Source organism: Micropterus dolomieu, linkage group LG11 (assembly GCF_021292245.1).
Source record: "Micropterus dolomieu isolate WLL.071019.BEF.003 ecotype Adirondacks linkage group LG11, ASM2129224v1, whole genome shotgun sequence".
Classification (NCBI taxonomy): Eukaryota; Metazoa; Chordata; class Actinopteri; order Centrarchiformes; family Centrarchidae; genus Micropterus; species Micropterus dolomieu.
In genome coordinates, this window is record NC_060160.1 from 4,293,251 (window position 1) to 4,304,303 (window position 11,053).

At 37.6% G+C, this 11,053-nt stretch overlaps 1 protein-coding gene across 3 annotated transcripts in view; it reads right to left on the reverse strand.

Annotated features, from left to right (window-relative positions):
* Nucleotides 1-2,052, reverse strand: part of exoc3l4 (exocyst complex component 3-like 4) — a 30,685-nt gene extending 28,633 nt beyond the window's left edge. For 2 of the 3 annotated variants that reach the window (XM_046063108.1, XM_046063106.1), the window contains exon 1: nt 1,792-2,049. In XM_046063108.1, the coding sequence (XP_045919064.1) occupies nt 1,792-2,029 (238 nt within the window). In that variant the 5' untranslated portion in view covers nt 2,030-2,049. Of the gene's footprint in view, nt 1-1,791 lie in introns of all 3 variants that reach the window. The other variant, XM_046063107.1, reaches the window with a different exon arrangement.
* Nucleotides 2,053-11,053: the final 9,001 nt, after the last annotated feature.

Here is an 11,053-nt window from a genome sequence, read left to right on the forward strand (position 1 = left end):
CGGGGCCATGTATCGTGGAATTCTGGACCAACATCTCCTTCCCTCAGTGAGAGAGCTGAAGATGGGTCGAGGATGGGTGTTTCAGCACGACAACGACCCTAAGCACACCGCCAAAGCAACAAAAGAGTGGCTGAAGAAGAAGCACATCAAGGTTCTGGAGTGGCCTAGCCAGTCTCCAGACCTGAAACCAATTGAAAATCTTTGGAGGGAGCTTAAAATTCGAGTTGCCAGGCGACAACCTCGGAACCTGAATGATTTGGAGGCTGTCTGCAGGGAGGAGTGGGCCAACATCCCTGCCGAAATGTGCACAAACCTTGTCACCAACTATAAAAACCGTTTGACATCTGTGCTGGCCAATAATGGCTTTTCTACAAAATATTAACATGCTGTTTGTCCAGGGGGTCAAATACTTGTTTTTCCTCATCAGATGGTCATCAATTTTTATAAATTCATATGATGTGATTTTCTGGAATTTTCTTTGGGATTCTGTCTTTCACTGTTAGAATGTAAATATGATTAAAATTATAGATTGTTGCATTCTTTGTAAGTGGGCAAACCTGCAAAATCAGCAAGGGGTCAAATACTTATTTCCCCCACTGTAAATACAGTTGAAACGTAAACGTAATTAGATTAATTAGTCAACTGACAGAGAATTATTTGGCATTGTGAAGGTGTCACTTTGGGCTCTTGGTAACTGTGATCGCATGTCTCACTATTTTCAGAATTTTTACAAACAACAAACAAAACAATCAATCAATCAATTTAATAGAGAAAATAATCAGCAGATAAATCCATAATAAAAATAATCTGATAGTAAACAGTTGAAAATGACCCCCACCTCAACAACTACAGCAGTTAAATTCTGCTTTTATATTAATGCATGAAGAATAATAATCTAATGATAGAATATATAATATAATATTTTTTGTGGTATCAGGGCTTTTACTTAAGTACTGGAGAACACCCTGTGCGATGTAGGCCTAGACTATGATTATAGTCAGGGAGCCGCTGAAATTCTGTGATAACACAAATCCTCATTTGCTCCCAAAACAAAAATGGACATCAACCAGAAAGTGTTTATGTTGCAAATTTATACTAAAATCCATATAAAAAAGGGAAAGATGGTGGATGGAGAGGTGAGGGCAAACTCTACAGAGAGAGCTGGAGTGAGGTGACTGTGCCTCTGCTAACATAGGAAGAAATTATTTGTTTTATGGAACATAATGTTTAGGCTTATTAAGCTTCAGGAGAAACAAGCAGTGGTTCTACACACAGCAAAGGTCACACATTTAATGAGTTAGGTGATTGTTTAAATGTGGTCCCTGGAGGACAAAAAACAAATCCTCCATACATTTTGTATAATTTAATCTATCCACTGGAGCAGATCAGAGTCCCTAAGAACTAGAAGGGACGGGTTTTGTTTCCAGTAAAGCTTACTGACGCTTGGCCTTTTTCCAACTAGAAAAACTGGTTTTCCTGCCCTATCAGAACTATATTCCCACACTACTCCTCTCCACCTACACATACAGGATCGCCCACACCTGAGTGGATCGAGTTCTCAAAAAATTTCCACTGGGTTTTAAAGGGAATTCTGGGAAATGCAGGCAGTCACTAATTAAAGGGGAATTTAAAGGAGAGAGATTTCTCATCTTATATTATCTGATATTTCCGTAAAGCGCTTATCTAACACCAAATCTCACACTGTGTTTCCTCTTCTTCTGACCTTGAGAGGCCTTACATGCCTGCAAACCCCATTTCACAGCATATTTCAGGAGTCATGACGGTACTCACTGGGTGACGGAGGCGCTTCTGACCACAACTCATTGCCAGTCGTGTCTGCTTTAGGTGTGACCTTTGTCGCCTTGCCTCCGGACGATAGTGGGCTTTTCTCAGTTGCTTGCCGGAAGCTCTTTCTCAATGTCTTAAGCATGCCCTTGGTCTCCTTCACGGCACTGTTGGTCGATGTCTTCCCATTGCTCCTCAGGGACGCTCTGTCCTCGTCTGAGTTTTCCGTAGATTTGTCCATCATTTGTGAAATCTCATCCCATTAACTAACATCTAAAAGTGAGAGAACAACATAAAATAAAAAGCCAACGCAGCAAGCGCCTGCCTGTAGTCTGATGTACTTAGGAGAGTGTGCAACAGCAAGGTTGGTTTATGGTTATAGTAGTTGCAGTCAGCAGGGACAGGAGGAGCAGTTGTGTTTACAGATAACATCTCTGAGTGACATGCAGCTCTTGTGAACAAGGTGAGGAATTAAATATGTTGGAAATGTGTTGCACATGCTAAATGCCATATACTCAAAGACTCAAGAGCATACTTTCCACTGGGAATTACCCCCTCACTTTCATAGTTTCAGGTTGATTTTCTTAACAATGTCCATTCTTATTGAATAGTTAATAAAAAATTTGATTTATACTCATCTAAGTACCCTTCGATGTTTATTGCTGTAAACTATAAATAAACTATAAACTTAAACAGCCAGTGCTGAAGAGTTATTATCACCAGGATTTTGCCTCTCAGGCTGCATGCGTACTGCTTTTCTCTGCATAATTTCTAGAAAAAATTAATTTAGTTAATATTTCTATTTACAGTTAATATTCTCTGAAAAAGAATCAAGAATCGGTGGTTAGGATGCAAGTACAGCCTTGTCTATCATAAAGTATCAGGTCTCAAGAAAACTGCACATGATTGTAAGATAGTTCAACACAGAGGTTTATGTAGCATTTCTATTTTTGTTTTGTTTGTTTTACTAACATTATAGGTGCATCTCATAAAATTTGAATATCGTGAAAACTAAATATAATTTTTCTGCAATTTAAGTCAAAAAGTGAAACTTTCATGTATTCTAGATTTATTACATATAAAGTGAAATGTTTCAGTTTATTTTAATCTTGATGATTACAGCTTACAACTCATGGAAATCAAAAATGCCTATCTCAAAATATTAGAATATTAGAAAATAATCATTTATAACGTGGAAATCTCGACCTTCTGAAAAATTTAAGAGTTCTGAAAAAGGTTAATTAATGCATTCAGAACTTGGGTGGAGATCATTTTGCAAAAATCACTGCATCAGGCCTGTGTGGCCCTGCTGAGTAGTTATGGAATTGCCCAGGTTGCTTTGATAGCGGCCTTCAGCTTGTCTGTTTTGTTGGTCTGGTGTCTCTCACTTTCCTCTTTACAATACACAGATTATCTATGGAGTTCAGGTCAGGCGATTTGGATGGCCAACCAAGCATACTAACATCGTGGTCAGCAAACCAGTTACTCGTGCTTTTGACCCTGTGGGCAGGTGCCAAGTCCTGCTGGAAAAGGAAATCAGCATCTCCATAAAGCTTGTCAGCAGATTGAAGCATGAAGTGCTCAAAAATCTCCTGGTGGACGCTGCATTGATTCAGGACTGGAGACAACAAAGTGGACCAACACCAGCAGAGGACATGGCCCCCCAAAACATCACAGACTGTGGAAACTTCACACTGAACTTCTAACAACGGTCCAGTTCATTTTCTCCTTTGCCCCTAGTGCAACGCTGGTAGCTCATTTCCTGGACATGTTGATGCTGCTACTCTACTTTTATTTTTTTATTTTTTTTACAGTATACAGATTTTATGAGATGGACCTGTATATGTTCTTGTTCATGTATCATCATGGATAAGACACGTGCCTTTGTCTTAGAGGCCCAGGGTTCAAGTCCCCACTGTGACACATCCACCAATGTGTCCCAGAGCAAGACGCTTAACCCCTAGTTCCTCCAGAGGTGTGCGACCTCTGACATACATATATAGCAATTGTAAGTCACTTTGGATAAAAGCATCAGCTAAATGAGTAAACATAATATCACTTACTACTGTACTTGACATACTTAACATTTATATATCCATGTAATCACAGCACTCCTGCAAAAAACAATGTCCTCTGTATTAAAAAGGTTTTATTCAGTCAGTCATTATTTACCTCTAACTCTGGCCGACTAACCATGTAAAGGTATCCTCTAGATACTTTCAGTTTTATTTCAAGTAAGCTGAAAAAGTAAACAATACTTTTTATATATACTATACTTTCATTATCCTCCACCACAGTTTTTTTAATTACACCTCAATACAAGTTTGATGCAATAAAAGTCATTAATTTCACCCTTTCAAGCAAGAAGTAGGCTACAGATGTATTTTCCACAAATAGATGTCTGTTAAATATCAATAAAGTTAGCCTATTTATTAGGTGTATGTGTTTTTTAGCCTATGTACAAATTACCACAGATCATAACATGCAGGGAAAGATTGCCTGTACATTCTACAGTTTCCCTTTAGGTTTCCAAGAACCAACAAAGAGCTCTTAACCATTCGTAGCAAAGACGATTGATTTTAAAGATAATAATTACATGATGATGATGATGATGATAAGAAATTACTAAAACAATGGACTGTGGAACGGTTTCCTTTCTATACCAAGCCCATTATGCAACAACAGTGTAAATCTCTGCAGGGATTACCTATATAACATTACTATAATCCCAAATAATATAAAATATAACAGTGTCACTTTAAACTGTCAATAGAGGATCACAACTCTGTTATTATTATATTATATTATATTATATTGCACGTTATTAATGATGCTGCAGTCAATATTTATGCCATTTAAGTTTAAATCGTCAAAAAACATAAATTCAGCTGTAGCCTATCTGAATTTATAAGAAGACTACTGGTGATAATAGTTTTTTTTCGCTGCGTACATATTTCGTCGATGTTTGCAGGAGAATTGAAAATAGAAAAAGAAAGCTGAGAGTTACAGGCCTGTAGCCTACATATTCAAGGTTGTAATGCAGGAAAATAATCTCCAAGAGTTGACGTTAAGATATAAAACTAAATCAACCATTTCTAGCCGAGACACTGACACTGAAAACAGTTTTATCTAGCTGTAATATATTTTATAAGCATAGGTTACATTATAGAAACCTAGCATTATAGTAGCCTTTAGTAGGCTTTTATACAGACCTGTCAAGTCCTGCTTTATGTCGAAGACGTTTTTATTGTTAAACCAGCGCATGGTCAAGCATTAAATAGTTACCGACGTGCAACAACCTGCTGCAAACATACAGAGCGCCATTGTTTGACCAAGCTATCACTTCGCAACCAAAACTTATCACTACGACTGAAGCAAAATCCTCTGATATCGCGAAATATTTGATCAACGTTTACAAAATGTACATTAAGTTAAAGAGTTACAGGCTCATATGCTGAGAGAGAGAGAGAAAGTCCCCTTACCTGCGCGGCTCAGGTAGAAAATACTCCTTTTGTTCCGGTGTATCACCTCCACTCTGCTTCACCTGCTTTCACTTTCTTTACCTTTAAGGTAAACTCGGTTTGTCAAGTTCTGTGACTTTAAAAAGCAAGCGGTAATTTCTTTATTTTCTTTTAAGCAAGGCTTCTCCAGGCACAAGGGTAAATCAAAGATCACCTTCCTGCCTCTGTTGATTAACTGAAATTAGAGGAGGATGGGTTAATGATTAGACAGCTTTAAACTGAAGGAGCGTCGATCCCAGAGAGACTTTAAACTATTCTTATCGAGCTGTTTTCATTTCGGGATTTGTGAAAATGTTGCTAGTTTTTTTGCTACTATTTTTTTTAACAAACCCTGATCAGTTTACAGGTAGATTATTTTCTTTCCTGGAATGTGGCGTTCAATTGCCCCCCGTTAAATCTTCTCTCAAGGTCATTAGAAAATGAATAGGTGGAATTATAGTGGTGAAAGAAGTACTCAGATCATTTAAGTAAAAGTACCAGTACAACAATGTAAAAAAAAAAATACTCCATAATAAGTAAAAGTGCATTAGTATTATCAGCAAATTAAGTATTAAAGGTAGGCTACTCATTCTGCAGAATACATTACTGTATATTATTATATTGTCAGTGTTGGAAAGTACATTTACTCAGTTATTTGTACCTTTGTACAATTTCAAGGTACTAATATTTCCAGTTTATGCTTTTTTAGTTTTTTACATTTTTACTCAATTACATTTATCCCTACTTGGAAATACTATCTTACTAGTAACTTAACAGATTTAGATGTTACATAAAAACCATGATAATCTTATAAAATATAATATATTAATAAACCTTTTTGGCTTGTGGCCTCTTTACAAAGAAGCAGAAGGACCCCATGCCAATGTTTCATATATCTGAGTTGTTAGCAGCTTCATTAAACTTTAAACTTCTCCCCTGTTCATTTAAATAACAGTTTGAGTATAGTTTGTATAATCTGATCAGTTCTTTATAAATAGCATTAAATGAAAATACTCAAGTAAATACTCAGATCAGTTTTGCTAACAATGTTGGAAAGGTGAATCATCAAAAAATCAGAAATTAAACAGAAAACAGATTTCATTCAACTTCATAAAAATATTTAAATACAATGAATCTCAGAAGCTTGTGGAGAACAAAATGAACCTGGTCACAAAACCAAATTTCCACTGTTTGTTTTACCTAATCAGATTGGTTCTGGTCCCCAGCCTTGTGACCCCTTCAAACAAAGCAATGTTGTGACACTTCATGATTTTCAAATCTTTTGGCTTCATTAGTAGGATTTGTAGAGACCCAAAGAGCTGGAAGTATCCAGTATCCCTCATGAAAAAAAAAGCTCAAATGAAAAACATCAACTTTACTTTCTTATACCTTTAATTGCCACTGATCAGTTATATGAAGAGCTGCATACAAACCCAGTTGGTTATGATGCCTCAATGTGCACCTCAAAATGCAACACCATTTCAGTCCACTAGAGGTTGATATGTGGCATATTAGTTTCCGGTGAAAAACACATTATTCTTAGGCAGTGATGGAGGCTCTGTCCTCACCTTCTTGTTTTAATTGCAGTAAATAAAAGTTAAATTAACTTCCAAGTATGTGGATAGAAACATTAAGATTTTCAGCTGCTACCACATCGGACATCTGCCATAGCTCCACGGTCAACATAAATGCTACTGAGCTGCTATCACTGTCAGTATCAGCTTAACACAAATCACCACATCCTGTTTTATTCATCCATCTATCCATCCTTCATGACCTTTCTTCCTCTTCTCTTTCCCCCTCTAAATCCAAACAAAAAGTCTTTAAAGACATTTAAAAGTCTTTCTTTTACATTTGCAGTACTATTTTTCACATGTGTAAAGAGAGTCATGCCAGCAGCTCTGGGAGGCTGTACTTTGTTACAGTGGTACTTTGAGCAAAATGCTAACATGCTTATGTTTAGCAGGTATAACGTTTGCCATGTTCACCATCTTAGCTTAGCCAGTTAGCATGCTAATATTAGCTAATGAGCACAAGACACACAGTTTAATTTCAGTAACCAAAGTGATTACAGTTCATCCTGAGGGGAAACGTGAATGTGTGCTGCAGAGGAGTTTTGTCTGTTTCTTTTTGTGTTCTCCAGCCCTTCCTCACCAGAAAAACATAGTTAGGTCCTGTACGCCTGTCACTGGACTGGTACTTTCTGACAGTCATATATGTCTACTTTCCAATGGACTTAAGCCTATGTCATTTTAGGGAATGGTCATATATGTTTTTTCAACCAACACATGTGTCATTTGGGGTAACGCTGAGCTATGTCTTGGTACTTTCCAACAGTTGGAAGTATTTGTAGTATCTTTATCATCTACTTCCTTCTTTTAATATTGATACAGTATGACTGGTTTTGCAAACCGCCCAGGGATTTCCACCGTGCTGCAGCACAAGTTCCGCCACACAATGGCTGCTATTGAGCACAGGCTTCAGATTAGTGTTGCATAATCAAAGGATAGATGCAGTGTTTGTGTGTGAGAGAGAGAGAGAGAGTCCAGATGTCCATGAGCTTAACCATGTTGAGTGTTCAATTATAATGCAGTGCTATAAAATTCACTATTGACGAAATGTTATGGAGATTATTCGATAATGTTTTGTGTTGAGTGAAGCAAAGGAAGCAGATTACCAACATGTTATCCCCAACCTCACTCAGATACTTTGGTTTACTTTCATCCAGACAGCAGGCTGAAAATGTACTCGTGTAATTTGTATTCATTCAGTTGATTTGCATTTTGTTTCCACACAACCAACTTGATTATGATGATTGTAGCTAAATAAGATTTAAGTTTTAAATGTATTGTGTCTTGTGTTGTTATAAACTGAACTAAATTAAAGACATGGTGAAATGCAAAAATACATTTTTGAAGTTCTAATCCTGTGTCCCTATGATAATTGGGGGGTATTTTTCCCTTCATCCCTCACTTTCATTTTCCTGTAAAATGCAGAAATATTTTGTTGACATACTTTGAACTTGTGGTTACATAATATTTATCCAATCAAATGTGGTTTGGGGTGACTATCTAACCTTTTCTAAATGTAATTTTATCAGGGACCATGCACAAAATGCATTAATCTCAAAAAGAGAAGAGACGCTTTGTAGCAGATTAAGCTTCCAGCTAATTTCCATCTGCAATCCCTGGGCAGGTGAAAGGAAACAATAAAACAAAACCTACCATCTCCACTACTGATTGACCAACACCCTATTGATACCCACAAAAGACATTGGAATAAGCACAAAACAGAATACAAATATCAAAATATTACATACATATATCCATAATTATATTAGCTGGGTGTGCTATTGTCAAATTAATGTTTGACATATATACTTCTCAGGAGAAAAACAGGGCCGCCCGGGCATAGGCGACATAGGCGGTCGCCTAGAGCGCAAAATGTCGGGGGGCGCCGCAAGGTTTTCGACTCATGCGACACCGGCGATTTTAATCATGTGCACCTCGTGCTGTGAGTCCAGACAGTATTGTAACTGGTAGAGTTTTGCAGTATTAACATCTTAAAACTGAAGCACAGCTTTGCTCTGTTTTGGACTGTGAGCTGCACTTTATTGGAGCTGCTGAAGTTAACGTGTGTGAATTTGTGGTGAGATTTCTGCCTGATCAGTAGTGTTTTGGTTGGTTTCAGTTTCACATGTAGCAAGCAGTCACAAACTTTGTCTGTCTAATAACTGTCTAAAGGGGATTGTCTATATACCAACCAGCGGATCAATAACGTAATGCACACAGAGTAGAGGTCAGGTAGACTTAAAAATACTACGCGTTCTCATGAAATGATGACGTTACTCTCGTAATATTGTGATTTTTTTCTGGACATATCACTAGAGAACACTATGGGAGATATTCTGCATGTGCAGAAGGTTTTGAACATGAGCAGAAAACCTGCTGAAACAAAGGAGTCCAGGAGTTTATAACTGAATTAAAATTTATTCATTTATCATTGAGGTGAGAAGTTCCTATGTAGCGCCAAATTTCCAATTTCTTGCCCAGGGCTCCAACACTGTCAGGGCCGGCCCTGGAGAAAACACTGGAATCTCTGTAGGTTTTCAAATTGATAGAGAGCTTATTTCATTCTTTTACAGCTTTAAAAGAAAAAGCAGATTGTGTAAAGGTGAAGCCTCGATCGGGGACGCTACAGTCTCCCCTTAAAGCAGACCTTGAAGATCTGCTCGTTTGCTCAAAGGGAAGCTGAACAAAGCTCTTCAACAGTGGAGGTGGAGCTGAATACAAACTTGAGTTGACAAAGCTTAACACTTCATGTTTAACAAGTTCATAACAATAATGATAAACGTCATGATTTCCTGTCTAGGACTTTCAGGACTTGTTTACGAAGTTACCTAATAGGTTTTAAGACAATCTTGTTTGCCTGAGACCAACATGATGCAGTGATGGAAACTAAAAAACTAAACTAACTAATTAAGCTAGTTAGTTCCATGAGATAGTCGAAAAACCCGGCTGACTTTTAATGTTTCATGCTTACTTGTTTTAAAATTATAACCGTGTATAATATGCCCTTGAAGCTATATACAAAATATTGTGCTAAAAGACAGAGGCTAAAGCTACATGTCCCAGGCAAAAAGTTGGCATACTCACCTGCTGATGATCCATGTAGATGACACTTAAATAAGGAGAAGCACTGTTCATGCACTGCAGGGTATGATGATGGTTAAACTAGATTTTAGAGATGTCACTTAAAAAAATTTAAAGTTCCAAGGAATTCAAACTAACACCGAATATGGGTCTTGAGCAGTGTTGGCAGATTGGTCGGTTTACGCAGCAATGCTTTAGCTATTCGCAATATCAGAGTCCCAGTTGCTAAAATGTAAACAAATACAGGCTATAGTTTTATTTATTTAATTCTGTCCCTTACATCCATAGTTTTATGTTGTGTTCCTGTCATGCTAGACTTGATACTGTACCTTAATTGCATTAATGGTTTGAATTATGTCATTTCCTGTTGTTGTTGTGTTAGGTTAGGCTGTGATTTGTTATGCTATTATTATTGTTATATGCTGCAGTTCTCTAGCTACACATATACACATAGCACACACACAGAGAAATATATACCATCCATGTCACGTTGTATCAATGGGCAGCCCTGGAGTAATGATGCTGGTATTTCTAGCATCAAGGGCACATACAGCTTCAACATTGAAACTGTCCGTGTTATTTGGGCCAAATATTACTGTGGGAAAATTACACAGTCGACATATGGAAATCACCCAATTTTCCAGTGACCCAGACAGCTCAGAGGTTTTCTTCCCGTCAATCAAAGAGTAACACTAGACAGGAAATCACCCGACAGAGCTGCACATGTATTGTCTGGTTTATCCAGATAGGGCACATCAAGTTTGAACTCTGCTCTTTAGAGACAACTGAACCAGGATAATCAACTGAACAAAGCTGCACCCAGTGTCCGATGTGTCCATCCTTAAAAATAACTCAGCAATGACTTTTAACTGTGTATGTTTTGGTTTATTGCTCAAATTATTTATGCAATTTTCGCATCGTTTCTCCCTCATTTGCATCCCCTTCATAGATTGTGTAGATAGATGATATTGCTGTCTACCACTATTGGTTAGAGGGTTTATATTCTTATCCCCATAATGCTGTGACAAAAAAACACCCCACCAACCTTCCCATCAACTTGCCCAGGGTGAATGTCTGCTCTGTCTCCGTCTGTCTATCAGGTTTCTGCTGCAGAGC